Source organism: Platalea leucorodia (assembly GCF_965183815.1).
Source record: "Platalea leucorodia genome assembly, chromosome: 3".
NCBI classification, from domain to species: Eukaryota; Metazoa; Chordata; class Aves; order Pelecaniformes; family Threskiornithidae; genus Platalea; species Platalea leucorodia.
The window spans coordinates 42116785-42138787 of NC_138825.1; the positions used below are offsets into that span (position 1 = coordinate 42116785).

At 36.9% G+C, this 22003-nt stretch overlaps 1 protein-coding gene across 1 annotated transcript in view; it reads right to left on the bottom strand.

The window, feature by feature from the left end:
* WDR64 (WD repeat domain 64) overlaps positions 1-22003 on the bottom strand; it is a gene marked incomplete at both ends in the record, with an annotated part of 82399 nt that overhangs the window by 43398 nt on the left and 16998 nt on the right. The window contains 5 exons of the mRNA XM_082305459.1: positions 3243-3382; positions 10282-10361; positions 13534-13668; positions 14181-14395; positions 16042-16149. Of these exons, the coding sequence (XP_082161585.1) occupies positions 3243-3382; positions 10282-10361; positions 13534-13668; positions 14181-14395; positions 16042-16149 (678 nt within the window). The remainder of the gene's footprint in view (positions 1-3242; positions 3383-10281; positions 10362-13533; positions 13669-14180; positions 14396-16041; positions 16150-22003) is intronic.

Here is a 22003-nt window from a genome sequence, read left to right on the forward strand (position 1 = left end):
GGTAGAGAAGGACAGATACAAAATAGTTTCTTAATTCTGACATGCATATAATTCCACAAAATACAGTAGTGGCTCATGCCAAGGCCAGGTCTCGTGAGTACAAAGTTCAAATATAGTGAAAGTTTAATAAATCATTTGTGTATCATCTCTTTCTCAAGTCCTTTAAAGAACAGCTAAAAACAGTGAGAAGTTTATCTACTGTAATGTATAAGGTTTTTTTGTATTCTTCTTGTATGATGTATAAAAAATTCCCATCTTTCTTTAACTTCCCCTGGTTCTGTGACAGAAGCTATGATTGTCCACCTGTGAAAGTATAACTTGCTCACTACAGTCACTTATGTCAGAAAATAAGGACTATCAATGCCTGGTAAGAATTAAGAAACCAAAGTTGACTGGGAAGATGATGCTGTTGTCATTCACATATCACTTCTTGAAGGAAATGGAAACAAACAATACACAGAATATGTAGAAATTTACTGCATTTCTGATTGAGGCCTTGATGGTATAAAGAATACCCCAGTCTGTGAATACACATCTACCTGAAGAACATAGTGTTTAATCCGACAGTGACAGGAGAAATACTACAATCTTCTTTCAGGTTCTGTCATTAGAGGAAAATATTTCCCTAGTGCATTAGAATTCTGTTTACCTTTATGATGCTGTTTTGAAACTTAGTAATTTATATAGCATAAAAATATCTTTACAATAAGTCAAGAAAATATTCAGTATAGTTCAAGAAAAATAGCCATAAAGTATAAAATCAGTCTGAGCCTTCAAATATGTTAATATAACAATTACAAATCTTAATTAAAAAGAAAATATTCCCTACTTTTTACCTTGTTCTGTATTTTTAGCTGAAAAATGGCAGGATAACAAAGCTTTTATTTTAGTATGAATATCTGACATGTTTTAGGTTAAATTGAATTTTAGGAATATGCAGAAAAAGTATTAATTTAAATTTCCTAAGCTTTTCCCTAGTTCTGCTATTCTGTCAAACAGCTGGTGCAAATCTGTTGAATATAAGGACATTTTGTTTCCCTTGGTTGGAATGCTTCCAGGAGATCATTGATATATCTCTAACTTATTTTCAGTGAAGATATATAGGCTTTCCTTATTTTGCTTCAGTGGCCTCCTATATCACAGTCACTGAAAGATGAAAACAAAATAGAAGAAAGTGTTTTGATTTTTCTTACACTAGGCAGATTGGAAAGCAAATTGGTCTTTGTTTTTTAGGTGGAAACAAATTATGTATTTAACATAACTTTAAAAGTTCCCTGGGAAGTTGCACATTTTTGTATAATACCTGGTTCTTGTTTATACAAATACAAATGTGCTTTAGCTGGGTTGGAAGCAATCCTGTCATAGCTGACCTTCCTCCGCTATTGTGTATACCATGTACCATCTACAGATTGTAAATTCTTTGAGGCACAGAGTGATCGTCACTTTATGTGTAAAGTCCTTTAGACTTCTCTGTGAGGGATCCCTTCTACCACAAGATCTACCTGACTTTTGAAAGCCTAGGAATTTAACTCTATTTCTTCTTATTTTTGAGAAGTGTAATTTCTGCCTTATAACTCACAGTGCTGTTTAAAGACACATAGCTTTTAATTAAAACATACTTTCACATATTCATTTTCATGTACATCTTACTGATGTCATTGGCACAACTCAGCTACATTTAGTTAAGATCAGGTGTCCACATACTTGGAGACTGGTAAAATAGACTTTGCTTCCCTCTAAGTCATCATATTGTATTGCAGAAAGGCCCACAAGGGACCTCAGGAGATGATCTAGTCATTTACTGTCCCAGGGGCCTCATTCTTAGTTGCTTTTCTATAAATATCTTCATGTACATTCATTCCCTTTAAGTCATGTCTTATGTCTTATTCCATTTTTCCTGCATGTATATCTAGGCTATCTGTCAAAACCCTCCTTAATTTGGCAGTAATGTATGCCTGTAGTAAATGTACAGAGTTGCCTACCGAACAGACAGGTATAGATGTATAGGAGTGAGGAAGGGGGAATGGTTATGGCTCCAGGATGATGTGAAGATGGGAGATTTCTGATGACTTATTTTCAGCTAGTAGTACTTTTAGAAGGGTGTGGGTTATTTTAAGAATAGGATTAAAGACATGAAAATGTGGTATTTACTGGCACCTCAATGAGCAGTGGTAAGCAATTATGACAGAGGAGGGGCATGGGCAGAATAAATAGCTCAGTAATGTTTCCTACATAACCCAACAAAAAGCTGCAAACCTTTGAGATAGATGGATATCTCAGTAGACTAACTATATTAGGTCCTTCTTGCTTTATAGGAGGTATTTTCCACAGATAATATCTTCAATTTTTATGACGGTTCTAAACTCTAATACTTCTGCCCAGGGCCTGCAGCCTTAACCACTCTGGGACAACTGGTTAATTTAGTATGTATGCTCTCTATTCCATCATTGCAGATGTTAATGCAAATATTGAATACTGCTGAATATTGAAAACATTGCATAGGATGACTCTTGAAAAAGCTCCATAGCCATTCATAACTACTCCTTCAGGGGCTTCTCATTTATTTTTGCACATATTTTTAGAAGATTTTATTCTCTCCTGAACAGTCTCATTTTGACAAATGAAATAAACCACTGCTGCCATGACTGCACCAATAACTTAAAGGAAACTCATCCACTTCCTGCAGAATCTTGCAATATTTGGTTGAAGTTTTAGCATTGATTTTATTAGTATTCTGGTTCATGGACAATGTTTTGGATCAGTAAGCCTTGTAAAAGACACTCTTCAGAAAGAGGTCAATAGTTGAACATGATGTATAGAGTCACCAGGGTAAGAAAAACTTCACCTATGGATTTAGTAGGCTGACAGGCAGAGAGAAGGGTAAATGAGGCTGTAGGAAGTTTTTGCAGGTGATCACTGCTGAATGAAGCATTCAGATACAGGTTATAATTCTGGAAGTTGCCAAAGTAATACAGAAATTACCAGAATGTTGATATCTACTATTGTAAGTATTCTTTTGTCACATTCAGAAAGAAAATATGTCAAATAGTTCCATTCTAGTCTTACTTCTCCATATAAAATAATTTTGAAATTTTAAGCTAAAACTCCACCTTTTTATTAAAATAAATGAAGTGATAAGCAATGAGATTAGGACTAGATACTATCAGAAGTACTTGCTCAAAACCAGATTCCTGCTTGCATTTATAGCATTGTTTTCCGTGAAATTAAGAAAAGTGTTCTACCTTTGCAGAGGAAAGGCTGATGACATGTTGATCTTTTTCATTTGTCACAATTTCCACAACACTATGTTGGTGTCCTGATAGCTTCCCTGTAGGCCTACTATTAATAGCAGGATGCCACAAACGAAGCAGTTTGTCATGGCCTGAAAGAAAAAAAAAATATATACAGTCAGAAAGACTGAATAGTCACTGGTATTACAAATAAGCTTCGTAATGGAGAGCTTAGTGTTGATAAGTCTCTGCTTTCACCATGTAGGCAACTCCCACATAAGGATGCAAATTTTTCATTCTAAGGGCTGGATTCCAGCTTATGTCCAAACTTGTATTAAAACCACATGACTGATTTGCCTTTCAAAGCCTTTTTATTTTGCTAGAGGAATGTCAGGGACACTGGATGTGACTACATGCGCTAGTCCTATAGGAGCAAAATACTTTATTAGAAATAGAACTGGGGCTCAGATTTTTTTTCCTTCAAAGATCTAATTTACAAAAATGTCAAAAAAATATTTGTGTCCACTTAGCCAGGAAATGAAGGGTTGACCACCTCTATGGAAGAGGGTGGGCGTGCAGAACAGGAAGGGGAGCAGACATGGAAGTTGAGGGCAGATAGGAAACAATAACTGCTGATGAGTGATTTTGTGTCTTGAAGTAAATGAGAATTAGGTCTTTCATATTTATTTGTATGTTCAAACATTAAATTTACCTACAGTTTTGGGAACAGTCCTTGACTGCATTATAGATTAATCTTTTGCTACTATTTTCATAATAGTTTCCATAAATATTTAAAAACACAAAGATGTTAAAAATGTATTAGTAAACTCCTGGGTTTACATACTGATGTAAACACAACTGTACCTAGTGCTCTGAAATATTTCATATTTTTCACATGAATTTCAAGAGAACATGAGTCCAGTTTAAATTTGACATTAATTAATTTATATTTTAACTTTCAGTCCCTGGCAAATATTGCAATTATATGAATTGTGTGCAATTAACTAAACACTCTGTTTTGACACACAATAAATGAAACAGCCACATTTCATCTAAACTTCAGTTTGAGTTTTAGTTTTCTCTTGGCTTAAAGTGAAGTGCAGAAAGCCAAAGAACCATGGACTAGGAAGTACATGCCCCAAAAGAACATTCATGAAACCTCAAGACTGTGAAGGTCAGCTCAGTTTTGTTAACAAAGAGAAGAGTTAAAGGTCAGCTCTTGCAGTCTGCTCTCCAGGGATCTTCCTTAAGCTTGTTCAACCTACTGTCATTGGTCAGTCCCTCCCTCTCTCTCTACAGAGATTTATTCCTTTCCTTCTTAATAGAGATGTATTCCTTTCCTTCTTAATACAGCAATGCGCGATTCATTTAGGAGCACCCCATGTCCCTTTTCCTCCATTAAACATTATTGTCCTCTCATTTAAATTGATTGTGCTGTTTATGTAGCCCCTCTAAATGAGAGAGGCTCATTGGAGAAATGATCTACTCTTAAACTAGCTACAACAGAAAGTAATTTTAGTTTATGCCAGGTCATTTGACAAGTGTGACTGAGAATGCAACCATGCAAACCGCTGTACTGGCACAATGGAGGGATAACGTCTCCATAGGAAAGGGGAGCCCTGGATAAGTAGCTGACCAGCAGTAACTTCAATGGGAACCAGTGTCTTTTCAGGAGCACTTTCAGGCAAAACTATTCTAGACTGGCTGGCTATGCTGTAAGCATGGCAGGAAGTAGCTTAAAAAGGCTGTAATTTCACAAGAGGTCTGTGAAGCCCTTTTGGATGGGGAAACTGCAGAACATGCTGGGCCCCTGCATCCTTCCCCACGTGTTGTGCTAGGCAGTCGTAGACATGTCCCTTAAGTTAGCAGAACCCTTGTGACCAGGCCAGTATACATTACTGAGAAACAAGACCATGGGAGTAAAACTCAGCTTGCAGACCTTCCATGAGGTCAACAGGAGGACACGAAATATGGTAGGCAGGAGCCTCCTGTGAGATTGGTGAGATCAGCTGTAATCAGAGGGAATAGACACTGCTTCAACAACATACCCTTTAGGAGCTGCAAATGAAAACTGTCATGTCTTAAAATGACAGTGAGCTAGGCAGAAGCTGTTGATAGTATCTGACCAGCTCAGGTACCTACTTGCTGCTCTTTTGAGGAACAGGATCTTTCTTAGACTTCCTAATTGCTTTGTTCTTTATATTCCTGAGGTGGTGGCAGATGAATGGCAGGGAGGATAGTGCTCTTTAATTGTGGCACAGAGACTTTCTTTTAAGAATAGAATCACTAATACATGTTCTTTAGATAAGACATTAACAGGAAGAACAAGTGTAATTAGGAAAGAAAACCTTTCCCTACATTAAAAATGTGATTTGCTTCTTATGTGAAATAGTGGATTCGTTTTTGTTCCTTTTACTGATGTTGAGATAATGGTGGATTTGGTTATAGTAGACGTGCTCTCTCCCCTCCTTCTGGACTGATGCCAGACTGGCCCTAACATTCGCTGCTTCACTGCTTCACTGGAACATTTGCTGGAACATTTATTCTCTCTGTGCTCCAAATATGCCTCCAGGATTCAGAATCCTGACACAGAAGGCATGGGTACTAAGCATATACAAGAAAAGCTTGAAGAAGATGAATTATCTGTCTACATATCAGACACAAATTTTTAAGATTCTGTGAAATCAATGATTTGAATCATAATGGGCTCAGTTCGGTGTTCTCCGTTCCAAGATAAATAATTGTGAAAGCATGTGTTTAGGGTTTTTTAAAAAGTCAGATTCTATGACCACAGCTCTATTCTAGCTAGATGTTATAGATTCCAGTGCATTCTTTGAACATGTGATCCTTTGTCAAATTGTCTCCCTTGCTCACGCGGTTTTGCAATTTGTGTGGTATTACAAGTCTCCTGAGATGTCTGCGTTTCAGTGGTGTTGAAACCCCCTTGAGAACAATAGCATTTTTGAATGGAAAAAATTCTAGGCTTAGCTTGACATCCTCTGATAAACTAGAAAAGAAAAATATAACTCCTGGTTTCTGTCTATGCTGCTCCTCACACACAGAAGGACCCCTTATTCTTTAAAACAACTCATCATTCCTTCAAGCCTGCCTTTTAAATAATCTTGGGTTATAAAGTCTGCAAACCCTCTGCAGAACAGTTAGACATCTGGTAAACTAACACAAATTCATATGTGTATCATATTGACCAACATCTCTCTTTTTTTGTGCTGCTGTGTCTGTCTTCATATGTTCTTCTTAAATTTAGACTGCACCAGAGAAAAGAGTCTGCTTATGCTTGTGAGGGCTAGTATTGATGGAGTCCTGGGATATGATTTCTATAACTAGGATTCCTGAGAATTCCTGAAAATGTCAATACCAAGGTATAGTACCAGTAAAAAAAAAAAAAAAAAAAAAAAAAATTAGATGTTACCAGTTACTTCACTTGTGCCAGGAATACACAAAGGATACTGGGCAAGAACAGGGGACTTCTTTTTATCAGTCTTAAGCTGCTACTGCAAGATTTGGAAATCGATAATAGTTTTTCTTCTACTTTATTGCTCACAGGAGAACAATAGCTGAATTTGAAGATATAATAGGGTTAGAAGTTGATGTATCATGTAATTTAAAACTGATCATCTCCAGCTTTTATATGCATACATAATTTGATTTTAACCGTAGCTGTTCCCTGAGGTGATGTTTAAGACATATTTGGAATTCAAATGGATACAGAATAAGAGGAAAATCATATCACTCTACCATTCAACATAGTAGTAATGCAAAATGCTACACAGAAAAGTTATTCTAAATTACTATGGGCTCCATATTTTAGGCCACTATCAGGCTTTTATAATTTTATTAGTTGAAGGAGTCTAGCTTTTAGCATGAAAAGTGAACTCTGTAGCAGGTTTCCTTGTGTCTTTCTTATTCATTATTATAAATGTCAAATATCTGGAAGACGAAATTAGGTTGTGTCAAAGTACTGGCAAACTCATGAGCCTATTCAAATACAACAAATAAATTATGGAAGAGGAAGGGCGTTAAAACATGACTTTTTTAATAGTCGCTTCCTAGTGTAATAATACTTTGTGGTATTTTGCATACCATTTGTGCTATAAACACGTGGCTAAATAACAATAGATTGGGGCTTAGTAAAGTGGTTAGCAGATTTATCCCAACTGAATACTTTAGAAGCTAGTCTGCAATCAAAGGTTGGGTTTTCTTTTTCTTTTAATTGCTGAATGTGACATATAAACATAGTTTTTACAAATGTTTGCACATGTCACCAAGAATACTATATATTATGATTCCTGAATTATTTAACTGCTCTGGTCTTTGATTTTTAGGGTATATTACAGGTAAAATTGCAGGCTTGCTAATCAACAAGACTAGCCTGTGTTCATTTGAAACTGTTTAATTCTCTCATTAACTGAATCATCAACATATGTTTCTCAGCCAGACAAGAGAGAGGGATGGCTTTTAAGATACAGAGGCAAACATAGTGTGCTCTAGTGTGCCTGATTGCTGTGCCATTGTGAGCAGTGTATTTTATTAATAGAGCACTGAATCCTAAAGCTCAACTTTTGAAGACTTTAGTAGATGGATCTCTCAAGTGCTGAAGGATTATTCTTAAGTCTGGGTGCAGCTTCATAGTAGCCCCTGGCTGATCTAAACTTCACAGTGAAACTGAAAGAGATGACCCTACCCTGTCATTGTCTTTGGCCATGCATTCCCACTCTCTTCTGTGACTCTTAGTAAACTATCTCAGGAATAATTTCCTTTTGTATTCAAGGCAAGCAGCAGGGCTAAGCACTGGGAATGAGGGTGAGAGGCAGGAGGATGCCTTTTAATATCAAGATGAAGGCCAGTGGGTGAACAAGCAACACAGGATTCCAAATCAAGGGTATGTAAATGTCATGATCAAGGAATAGACTGGAAGATTGTTCAAAGTAAGTACAATTTTTGTACTTTTTCAAAATCATCATTACAGAGTCCTTGAACACAATATTATTAAACTTTTGTCATGTTGCCCATGCTTTCTGTACCTTTGTGCAGTGAAAGTCAAGACAAATTAAAATGCAGTGTTGAGAAAGCGCATCTTCTAAAATATTCTGATTAGGTAGCAGTTTAGATGGAATAGGAGGTCCTGCATTCCAAGTCTAGCCTCCAACCATCACAGGTAAATATGCAATCTATCCTTTTCAAAAATGTCAAGCTCCATTTTAAATTGAGGCAGATATTTCTTTCTGCAACTGTCACTATTCAGAAGACTCTTCCAGAACATCACTGCTGTAATTTTTGCTCTAATATTTGTTCTCCTGATATTTGTGTAGATAGCAATGGTATTCCTTGTTAGTTGTCATTTTGCTAGGATATAGAAAATACACTTTTTAGTCTCCGTGTGATAGGTTTAGGCTCTACGTGATAGGTCTTCCCCACCCTTTTCCCATATTCAACTAATCTTTCTCAAACGTGGTTCATATCAACCATACGGTGGATTCCCGTACAACATGAGGTTTTACTAGTGTCAAATTCAGAGAAGTTGCTGCTTTGTTACCTGCAGAACAGGTATTTCAACTAACACAGGTACCTAGGGCAAGTATTGCTGCATGATGGCCCTATTCCTGTACTCTGCCATAGGCGTTTATTGCTGGCCACTGTCAGTGAGGGGATAGTGGGCTAGGCAGACTTTTGGTCTGGCCTACCATAGCTATTTTTATTTTCTTAGTAAGTTTATCCAGATTTTTCTCTTCTTCTCCTATTTCTATAAGAATTTTCAGTGTGTAGCAGAAACTTTTATTAGTTCCTGTGTAATTGACCTTCTGTCCTATTCAGACACTTCACCCTGTTTTTATTACTACAGTAAAATCCTCCAGTTCTACCTGTAGGAAATACTAATGACATTCTGTTTTATAGGGCCTCCCTACTTTATGTAATCAGTAAATTTCTCCAGACTACTTTTTGTGACAAAGTAATCAATGTAAATAAGATCTTCTCCAAGGCTGAACTTCAGAATTTTCACTAATAACTTTCCTATAGCCCTATTGCTTTCTCTTTAAATCTCATGTCTAGAAAATCAATAGAACTGTCTGATATTTATTTTGATATCTGTCACAGTTTTCCCTTTCGTAAACTGCTACAATTCAACTTGAATTGCATTATTTTCCATGTCTAGGTCTTTTATTTTTTTTTTCCCAATTTATTTAACTGTCTTGCATATTATCAAGGCAGGACCGGAGAGCCTTGGGCATTTTTTTTTCTTGATAAATGTAGACATAAGAATTGTTATGTGATACAGTGTTCAAAACAATTTTTAACAAAGTTTAAAGCAAGACTCTTGTACTGAAGACTTGGAGATAGGCAGCATTGATGTCACGCCAGGGCACCACCCTGTCAGACAGAATATACAAACAAGACTGCTGCCATACTCCAGCCACTTTTCTGCAGCATGAAATATGACCACTGCAATAGAAAGGCTCATAAAATTATTGGATAACAGGGAAGAAATGGATGTAAGAGTGCTATTTCTGCAGTCTGCTTTGGGAGAAAGAGCGAACAGTAAAGCTTTGGGGAAACGTGATCAGAGAGAAGAGCAACAGAAGGTATTAAGATGGGCCAATGTGATTGCTTAAGACAGGAGAGGATGGCCAAAGAGTAATAGGAAAGGATGGCCAAAGAGTAATAGGAAAGGATGGGAGCCCTTCTGATTCTGCAAGGAGTAATGTGTATAACCTGGCCAAGACAGTAGCCACTGTGACTTGGAAAGGTGCCTTAGAGTAGTTCAACATACTGTTTCTCCTGTTGCATTATATAAATAACATGATACTTGAATCAAACCGAGGCTGAGCCTTTGATAGATTCCTGTCAGGAACTGTATCCTTTCAGAGTGGGGCTCCCAGGAATTAAAAGCAAGACCTCTGTTTCCTATCATTTAAGACAGAAGCCGTTATTTAAATTCTTAAGATACTAAATCAGCTTTATTTGATCTTAATTTACTTAACTGGGAAAAAAATTCACAACAGAACAATCTCTTGGAAAAAATCCTAGTACTTACCCCCAGTGACAATGACTTTTGCTTTTCCACAGTATGTGAAGGCATTGACCCCTCTAGGGACAGAAAATTCCTTTACCGGTCTGTAATCATTAATAAAACAGTTAATCAGGTAAGAAACATTAGGAAAATACAGACTACAGTCATTCCACTTTTCTGTAGTATATAGAACAGCTGCTTGCATAATGTATACAATCTCTTGTTAAAAGCAAATTGATTTGTAACAGTGACTCAGATACTAGCATCAATAACATGAGACAGGGTACACTTTCCATTAAAGTAATAAATCTCTGATTTGAACACCTGAATCCTTTATCAGCCATACTCTAAACAGAATCCTAAAATGGTAGCTATTGCCAAAGTAAGCCTTCACACCTGTCTGTGTGCTTAAAGCAGTTCATCACTGAGGAAAAGTATCAAACCAACTGCCTTTGCCTGTTTTGGACATGGAGGTCTATTGTGGCTTCTATTTTGCATAAAGTGCTGTTACTTTTCTGCTGCTTACATATAATATATTGTATAATGCATAGTCTCTGTTTTATCTATTTTGTGTTGTATAATAACATGAAGAGACTGCAAATTTCTGAAACTCAACTGAATCATTCTGTTGCATTCATTGCAAAAGCAAAGGAATTCAAAAAACCAACACAGACTGAGATTGACTTAGTGTCCCTTCTAAACCCATCCTTTGAGCAATTTCTGCTTGTCTCTCCGTCTTTCATACATTGCTGCTAATAAGTAAATATTTTCTTGATTTTTGGAGTCAGGGATAGCATGGCTAACACCCATCTCTCCTGGGAGACAATAAATGATGGTGTAATTAAGCTATACAGAATTAAATGAGTACACATTTAAATTTTTTCTTTGATATCCAGACAAGCAGGTAGTTCATTTATTCTGGGCTAGAGAGTAACCATGGATATTGAGAACCATAACTGGGGATGACAGTAAATTTGACAAAAGACTGTGAAAACTTTGAGGATTAATGAAAGAGCTTGCTCTTTCTAGGCAGGTGTAAATAAAAGGCTGTTCACTCCCTATTCCTTCGGCTGGGGCTGCACGGCTAGAAGGCGCGTCCCCTGGGTGGTGGATAGGGGATCCCTCTCTGGAGGGTGCACCGGATAAAATTGAGGAAGGTGCCGCGAACCAACGCAGCCTAAGGGAAGGCCACCCTGACAGAGAAACCACTGGCCCTCCAAGTCATGGGGGTTGGGCAGGAGGCCAACTACCTCCTCCCAGAAGAAAAAATAAAAAGTTGCAGAAACGACGAGCATCAACTCGGAGATGGAGAAAATCAGTAATGAAGTGAGGAGGAGGAGATGGAACTGGATCGGTCATGTCTTGAGGAAAAAACCAACAGAAGACTGCGCTGTGGCCCTTGACTCCAGAGCACGCAGCCGCAGACCGATCGAAGTGGAAGAACGATGTTCGCGCCTTGTGTGCCTCCTGGCACTGAGAGAATTCAGATCAGATCAGATCACTCCCTATTACTTAGAGGGAGCAAAGCTTTTTTTCCAGTGCTCTAACAGAGGAGTCTTAATTCTCTTGATGGTATAAAATAGCAAGTAATTGATTTAAATGTGTGATTGTCAGTTTCCTCAGGATTTTTCATCTTTTTCCTTTATTTCTTAAATTTAATACTTGAATATAACTGTCTATTGGCTCTTTAATGAATGGTCTTGATACTCTTCTAACATCAGTGTGAATAAGAGGTTTCAGCAGTGTGAAATCCTTCCCAAGTCATGGCCTTGCAACACAAGCACCCGGTAATGCCATCCACACCTCCCTTTTTTTAGATACTTTACAAGAAAAGATTATAACTGCTCATCAGCCATTATCCACAAAGAAACGTAACAGTCACATAGGAGACAAGATACATTGCATTCCTCTTCAAGCACAACAACAATTGCTTACTGCAAAGTTAATTGGGGAAATTTATTTTGCTAGCACTAGTAAATCATATATTTCAACCATAATTACTTATGGAATGGGCATTTCAAAGTGATTTGATCCATAGCTATTTTTAGGGCTATTAATTTCATTTTAACAGCTGTGTAATTTTTCAGTTGTCTAAATATAATTTCATTTAGCTGCTGCATGAATCTGCTTAGAGAAATGTATTTATTGGAACTGGAGACACAATTATAGTCAGTGTTAAATGAAAAAGACCTACCAAGATATTTGCAGTTAATGTTCTGTATAACAAACGGTGTATGGTGGTATCATGTACTCTTCTGACTATATTTTTGGCTCTAAAGTCTTTTTTTTCCTTTCTACTCAAATTAATTCTATTTTTCCAAAACTCCCAGCAAAATCAAATAGGATTTCTCAGCTTTTCTCATGACACAGTGTGTGACCTTGAACAAGCTATAATTATTTCATGTCACTTTTCGCATCCACAACAGACATGTAATACTCATAAAACCTAAGGTTATTGGATTGATTCAATAATTACTATGTGAATATTTATGGCCTGTGTTATACAGGAGAGAATACAGATGATCATAATTGTTGCTACTAGCCTTAAAAATCTATTAATCTCTGGATGTACCTCACAGAGGAATTGTGAAGCTGATCTAACGTTTACAATGCTTTGAGATATGTGAATGCAAAGTTCTATCTATGTTATTTATAGTTCCTTTTTACATCAAATTGTGTTTGTATTATTTATTTTTTAATTGGGCTATAAACTCTTGTAAAATCACAGGCTCGTAAGGCTTGGAATCAGCTATAGCACTGATGGGTCTTATGAAGGATATGGCACAAATAAGAGGCCACAACCCCTTTTTTGCTGCGTAGTAAATCCATTTCACAGCCCTCAGAATAAATTGCTTTCTTGGTTTAAGCTTGTGTAACTGAAACTTGTGAAACTGAAACTGTAAATGAAAATTAGCTGAATATATTTTTGGGTGGATATAAATTTTAAATGAATGGATACATGATATACATGTAACAAAGCAATCAATTTTCTAACTAAAATTTGCCTGCTGAGGAGAATTTGGAGCAGACAACACTGCCAAAGTAATTTATTTTTAAGGGTTGTGAGTAATGAACATATATGGACAGTCCTCTCCTACATCCAAAGCTAACAAACAAAAATGCTCAAGTATTTAAGTAGTTGTATTTTTGTTTGTATTAACAATGCTTACAGAAAAGACAGCTTCAGTACAACAGGATGGCATCTTGCAAGGCACTGATCTCATGCAGAGTTATAAAGCAAAAGGTCTATTTTTTCAGAAGATGTCATATACTTACAAGTTGTCCTCTAGTCGCTTTGTGTCACCCAAAACAAATGAATGAATGCTGTCTGAGGAGCAGGATCCAAAACAATTTAGGTCAGAAATATACTTAACTTTCACAACCCAGTCATCATGTAGCTTGCGTTTAACACTAGGGATATAAATTGAGATGTCATTAGGATATACTAGCATCTACTGTAATATGCCCATAGGTGGATAGGGATTTTGTCAGTGAGATTATACACAATAAATGCTAGCATTTAATATCCAGGGCAGATACAGAACCACTCTTCCAGCTCAAAAGCAAGCAGAGCTAAAGTTAGGGTTGAATCATGCACTTCTCTAGTAGCAATTATGCTTCCATCTAATTGGGCACAATAAAGCTGTGTCTATGTCAAACTGGATAACGACAGTTGTGAATTCTTCCCTGGAATTTTACTCTGCAGCCTCTCTGATGTAAGATCTCTTGTAAGATCTCCTACTGAAAATGATGACATTTCCTTCACACGATAACAAGCAAATCATACTTACTGCAGTGTGAAAATGTTTGTTTGTTAGGTGGGGTTAATTTATACACAAAAGCTAATCCTCCATTTAGGCCAGAGAAAACCCAAATTAAAAAAAAATTGCCAGACTGATAATATTTTATCATAAGCAACTTACATGTTAAAAGTTTTGGAGTCCAAGACCTGAAGTTGTGATTCTTTTTTGCCTTTACATTGTTTTAATCCAAAGTGATCACTGGTCACAGTAAGCAGGTGAACATAACCCTTATCATCTCCCATTAGGATATTATCCTTAGCCGGGTGATCTGACATCGTCACCGTGCAAACACAGAGCAGACCATTTTCCATTGGTTTGATGATAAAGCAATTATTCTGTGAAATATGGTAGACGGTTTATTAGATATTGCACATGAGCCCTTAAGTTGACTGAACATATGCTTATCTACTTACATCAGTATTCAATTCTTGACTTTGTTTTTTCAAACTCCCCCTGTGACAGCAATTTCCTAGTATTAGAAACTCATGGAAGATCATCACCAAGTGAAGTTAAATGCAAATGTTAAGGATTTCAGTGAGGCTTTATTTCACAGGTAGCCTTTTCCACTTCAGTGAGGAAATATTAATTATATATTCTAGGGAGGCTCTCACCATGCTAAGTGGGATGGTATATTTGCTAAGACTGTATATGGTTTCCTGTTCAAAAATAAGATGCTGTCTACAGGAAAATGGGAAATAGCCAAATTAAAGAATTATTCAAACCACAAAATGCCACAGTAACACACAGAGCAAAATTATATCAGAGTCCTAATTATTAATACTGCCTGGGAGTACCAAATGTTCTTATATGGGCAGGTGTTTGAATTTTCAGGAATTGAGATAGTGGGAATGAATACAGCTGCAAGCCATTGTGGTATTTTGCTAGACTGAGAAGTCCTGGGAATGGGATTTTGGGTCATCTGCATTATACAGTTTATTGGTTCTACTGCCTGACTCCATCTGTTATTTGATTAAAGCATCCTTGCCAACCTAAACTGGCAACTGTTCACATGCCATAGGAATTAACTGCTTCAATGTTGTCTGTGTAGCACAGGAACATTAAAGAGGCATAACACGGATATAGAACTGTCTATATATTATTCCTGTGGTCTCGATAAAGAACTGCTCCTATTCAGCCATAGGACAGTTTTAACTCTCACTGATGTAATGACTGGAAGAAACCTGGAGAATAATGACTGGAGAATACATTTTTGAGCCTTCCTTCCCAGGAGTCCAATTGGATTGACAGAAAGACTTCCATTGACCTGTCTGAGCTTGGGGAGAGGCCTTTTAATATTGAGAACAACAAAAAAAAAAATCCTAAGGCTTGATCTTATCATAAAATATTTACTTTGCTTCCTCTAATCTTCTCAGCCAACTCAGAATTGCTGAGAAAAGCCCCAGAAACAGGAGGAAAAATCTAAGGTGTGGGTCAGAAATCCTTGCAAAAAATGTAATTTGCAATAAGACATTCAAGAAAACTTTAACTGTTTGGACATGCACTGTTAACATCAAGATGCTTTTGCTCTTGGAAAGTCCTGAACAAAATGTGGGGTATGAAGAAATATTTTCTTTAAACCAGGAAGTTACCTCAAAGGAGTTTATGTTAAATTCCTTGGGAAACCTGTCCCTTGATTCTTAATAGATTCCAAGATATACATATGCACATGCACACATATTAGCTATACATGTGCACACATATGCACACATATACATAGAAAATAAATTCTTTGGGGGTTTGTTTGCAAAATAGTACAAAATTTTCCTCTTTCTTGCAAGTTTTGAAGACAGTCTAATAATCCCATTTGGTGTGGAAAGGATATTCCTTCTTTAGTATAAACTCTGCTGTTTCACTGAGTTCATACAAAGACAAAGTTAATGCCTTCATCCTGTTAGACAAAAGGAATGTGAATGTACATTGCAAACAAAGACTGATCTTTTTCAGGCTTCTTCTGTAACATTTGCCTGATCCCACATACTACCTGACTCCCTTTTGATTTATAGTCCCAGATGATGACTGTCCTTTCAGTTACAGCCACGACACATTTCAGGTGAGGTAGGAAATCACATCCAGTGATCCAAGCAGTATCCTGATGAAAATAAAAAGGGTAGCTGAAGAAGGATTTTCTTTGTAAATTTATAACCTTCTTTGTTATTTAAGTACATATTTTAAACCATCTCCACATAAATTCCATATACTGTGCTGTAGTGGCTGCTAGATCCAGCCCCAGCTAACACGACTGAGAGTTCTAACTCAAGGAATAGCTCATACGTGAAGTTACAGAGGTGCCAGGCTCAACCTCTGTTGTCAGTGACTCACCTCAGATGCACAGATGTTGCACATGAGAGGACACAATACATCTATACTGTTAGCTGAACTGTGATGACACTGAAAAAATCACTTTGAGCAGAGGAAGTTTAAGCTACAACATCCATGGTAAAGCAGATATTAAAATTATTTTTGGATATGGGTTAGTTCAAAACAAAAGTTAAAAGGCAGTAAAAATTTCAGCTATAATAGCACAAAGCCTACTGAGATGAACGTTTATGAAAATAAGTAACTTGTATTAAATAATTTTAATTCTCCCAGCAGGTAGATCAAAAATTTACAAAGATTTACAGTACCTCTGCCCATATTAAGCCATCTTTCAGGTATACCTGCAATTATACAGGTCAATGTAAAATAATTTCTCTTGCAAAGTGTAAGATTAGGGACTCAAATTCAGTACAATACTGGCCAGAATTTGGGTCTTTTGTTTTTGTTTTGTTTTGGGGTTTTTTTGAAACATTAATAGCTGTTTGATTTTTTTTTCCCAAAAATGTTTTTGACCTTCCTAAATGAGAGTGGGATTCAAATGCAATATGCTACATTTCATTTGCCTTTCAGTAAGTTTTAAAAATCTTATTTCAGCAATCTTATTTCACAGTTTATTATATAGGCTTTTATATTTATTTCACTTCTGTATTAAGCTCATGTATTGAAATACAGGGTGTTTATTGTTATGTCTGCAATGGCACAATTATCTATTATTTTAAAATAATTTAGAAGCTCTATAAAATAACACTGACTGAATCATATTACTTTCTTTTCTAGATTAAAGTGACAAAGAAACATTTGACACAGACTTAAACAACACTTTTTTGGCAGTTCTTCAAGTAAGTTATTCCTATCTGTAACCTGCTAAAACCAGTTCCAGTGGACGTACTTGATAAACAGCTAAAACAGGGTCCTGTGTTGCTAAAGATACAGTTTACATACACAAAGTGAGTTAAGAAGCAAAAAGCACAAGACTAAACCCATGAAGAACTCAAGGCAGCTGCTGATGCTTCGACTTTTATTTCCATTATTGTACACAATATTGATTTTGCTATTAGTATAAAGGGTCCAAAATCCTGACAGAGTGATGTCAACACTCTGTTGAAGGAGAAAGCTTCTTTCCTTCCTAATGGCCTGTGGGCAAGTGATAATACATTTACAAGGATGTCTTGTGTTGCTTTCTACAGTAAACACATGGAAAATGTCAGTCCTGCAGGGACCTTATGGATTGCTTGGTAATTCTTACAGAAGATTTTATTATCTGTGGCTTTTTGGAGTCCTTACAATAGTGTCAGATAACAATGACTAGCTGGTATGAAAAAGCTGGCTTTACATTTGCAATTAAGCTACTATTTTGTAGTGCTGGTGTGTGATGATGCAGTCAAAGTAACAGAGCTGCATCTTGCAAAGGTTTTGCAGGCTATCACATGTAGTGAGATGGTATAGAGACAAAAGGAAGATCAAAAGCAAGCAGTAAGGAGAATCTTTGCACTTGACTGCTTAGAGAGAAAGTCTAAGGGATAGATGTCCCTTTGCTTTCTTTTTTGTATTGCAGTTGAATTTTAGGCAATGAAACAAGCCCTGATGAAAGGACTTAAAACATTGATACCAAAAACTTTATTTCATATGCTTGCCTAGAAATACAACCAAGAATCTCTGATATTACTTTGAAACAATTGAACAAAACAAATCACATTACAGGACAGTGATCTGAGAAGGCATGACTAATCCTTATTTACAGATCAAATGCCCCCCTCCCATGAAAAGTTCTATCATCTCCCATATATGCTATCCTGGTAACTGAATCTTTCCAGGTCAGTCAGTATATGCCTTCAGAGGGGACTTATCCCACTTGAACACCAAGTATTTCTCACCTAGTTGGGAGAAACAACTCAGTTATATCTGTGAGGATAATCTTGGAAGATGGAAGAAAGTCAGTTGTCTGATAACAGTTAAGGAAGAATGAGTAGGAAAGGCTAGAGATAAGCTTGGCAAATCAAGGGAAACGTCTTCATCATACTTAAACACCTTTTAGGCATATTAGCTTAAATGTACTGTTCTGTTTTCCTTATTGATGGTCAAATTCCAATACTTTGAGAACATAGGACAGAGTGAAAATGGGTGTTGTCATTTGGGCTGGCAGGCGATATTATTCTCTCGGGGCACAATTTACTAATTCTAACAGAGGAATTAAGCAAAATATTAGAACAATGGTGTTCACATGTCCAGCAGTGAGGTACAGTTTCCAGACAAGTTTCTTTAAATGTTTCAAAGAGCAAATGTTTTCCTTTAACCTCTCTGCCTCAAGGCCTGCTATCAAAGTCTAATCTCCTGAAGCTTTTTTCTAGAGGAGCTATAGGTCACCTCTTCGACATTCTATGAAGTCTTGTCTTTTTCTTCTTATCCCATGTCTACCTGCAGGTAAAAATGCACTGGGTATTTACTGGGTGCTGGCACCTGACAATGAGACTTTTAAGTTTTTCTTTCAGCCAAGGTCAGAGTCCTTTCCAGAGGACAGAATAACTGTAGAGAGGAAGCTAGATCCTTTCTCATTGATCATAGAAACAGATGCCAGGGACCCTTTTTCTGTTTGAAAATCTGATATAGCCACTGGAGTCAATTAGTTTATTTTAGATTTTCATACGCACAGGTGAGTGAGATTCGTCCTTTCACATCCAGGAAAAATGAGAAACATTTAACTTTCCACAACTAAGCAACTAAACTTTACAAAATTTAGTTAGTTTCTTAATTACATTGGAGTCTAAGTTAGTCTGTATACTTACACTCTACAGGGCCTTAATAGTCTCTGCTTCCCACCAATCTACAGAATAACTTTGGTTCCAGTTTTATTAGGCAATTCTGGATACCCATTTCTCCCTCACTATTCTCTCCATGTAGCTAATGATGCTGAGCCACCAAACAGGGGTATAAGCATGGGCTTCACCTTCCCTCTCGTGTCACAATATCTGCGACTAGAAAATCAGACTGTCAAGCAGGGCAGTTGGTCCCTAGGCAAATGAAACAAGGAACACATGCCCATGCATTCCTATGTAAAGGTACCTTAATGCTTAGCATGTTCTCAGGGAAAATCCTTCTCTCATAGGGTTGAGGACTATTACTCCCCTAAAAAATTAGCAGTGAAAGGGAAACAAATGTTGGAATATCATATGCCTTCTGCTCTGACTGTTTTTACTCCAAATAGGAACAGCTCTATGCTCTAATTCATCAAGGGAAAGGTCTGCTTGCAGTTAAGTAAACATTTAAAAACCAGTCAAGTAAAATTGATCTTGATCTATCTTTTACAGTGAAGCATCCTAGCCACTGTATTGTGGCATCCACTGGCTTAGAGACATGATTATCATTAAGATACTATTTCACTAAAAAGGAGAGAAAAACTGACAGAATTTACAACCTAAGATGCATTAAAACCACTTCTGGCTTGAAGAGTAAATAAGAACACGTGTTCATATGAAGATTTTTTTTACAAGATCTATACGACAGCTACATACATCAACTTATGTCTAATACACATACAAATAAAAACATATGGTGTACACATTCAAATTTTCCTTACAGTGTCTGAACTGCAATGAACTTTAGTGAAAGGAGAAAGACACAGGTAGAGAAGCAATGAACACTCCAACAGGAGAAAAATTTTGGCCAAACACTTCAACCAAGACAGAGTTTCTCTTGTAAGATTCTCCTCTCGATAGAAGATAAATATTTCTAATTATTGACTGGCAGTCTAAAAAAAAATCAGGTTTCAACACATGCCGTGCAATTTGTATATGCCAGCAGAAAGCAAGAATTAGCAAAACGTACTCCAGATTTATCCTTTTCTTTCCTTTTGCATTATTTATGGGCACAGTCATATTTGATAATATAACAGCAAAAGTAGAAAAAAAATGTGTTTATTGCACCAGTTTATTAGAAGTTGCCAGTCAGGGAAAGATCCAGCATAGAGAAATTGAGGTATCCTGGAACAGGCAGCAAGAGAAGTGTTTTCATGTGTATAACTGAGAGAGTCTCATCTTAAGAAAAATTGCACTAAATTTGTCTCTAACAATTACAGTGAAATTACTTAAATTGCACCAAAGATCAGTGGATATAAAGGCCTGGAGAGACCACTATAATAACTGAGTTTGACTTCCTGCATAGCATGGTCCAGAGAACATCCACTGAGAAGTTTAGAGCCTAATAGAGACAGAGTGATTGTTCCAAGTTAGCTAGCATTGCCTTCCATGCCAGTTCTTGTTCAAGACCTCAGCCTGTGGAATAAACAGGCTGTGTAAACAGAAGAGCTTGGTGCTCTGTCATTAAGATCCAAAATGAAAGTCCTTGACCAAAATAGGCTCCTAGTGTGGCTTGACACTACTCAGAAACTAATAGTATGAAAGTCCTGAAGAAAGCAATGCACAAATTAATAGATTAATTTGATACACTGAGAAATGGCTGATAGAATAGTCTGCCAGAGACTATAAGCAAAATGTTCCAGCTTTAGAGCAAAGGCTATAAGAATTTCTCTGCTTAGCACTGCAGTACTTGACAGACAAACTAGGCAGCTGCACCAGACCAACCTTTTCATTATTTCCTTGTTCCATCCTGTCACTCAAGGGCTCTATCTTCACTCCTTCATTTCCAATACAGCTGTTTCAGCTGTTTCTGTTTCAGCTTGTCTGGCTCATCCACTGGGTCTGTTTATGCTTTTCCATGCCATATTTAAAAGTCATTTCATTTCCATTCTTCAAGAGAAGTGACTTGTTCACTACCAGTATTCCCATCATCGTTCAATGATGTTTCTATGCTAACTACTATTTTTGGAACCTGTCAGATGGACAATTCTTAATCCATTTAACATGCACTCTAGTGTTTTTTTCAGTGGCTGTATTTTAAAACAGAAAGTTGTATGGTACTAAGTTGAATACTGTACAGAGTTTTAAGTGTATTATATTTATGCCTCTATTCTCTTCACTCAGTCACGTAATCTCATTAAGAAATGAAATCAGGTTTTCTTGAACCGACCTGTTCTCCATAACATCCCTGGAACAAAACAGTAAATGATCTGTGCTCATAGTTCATATTCCACTTATATCATCATGATGCTGGGAAAGTTCTGATGGTTGCAATCCACTGGATTTTATTCCTAGAACTACTGTGTTTCACAGCCTTTCTGGCTCAATATCCTCAGGGCCAAAACTGCTGTTGCTCTGATTGAGTAAGTCCCTGTTCTGACACACCTTAAGAGTGAGAATACTGAATGGTAGAGGGTAGAGGAACCTAAGGATTGTTCTGCAATGTTAGCCACCCTCTACATGCATCATTGTTTATCAGTGGAGAGTAGGTTTCGAGTCTAATAACTTATCTCTGAATTCAGTACCTTACTTCATTTGCACAAAGATGCCTACAAATATATAGCTTGATCAATTATCTTGTGCCAGTACTGATGATGATGTTAAAGCAGATGAAAATGGCATAATAATTGCAGTGAGAAAAGAATGGACTGTTATTTCTGCAGATCTGAAAAAGAAAAATGTAAGCCCTGCAAGGCAAAGGCAGCTTTCTCTCTTTAGCTATTCAGAAATTAATCATGAGGTATTATTCATAGTTGTACATTAAAATCATTTGGT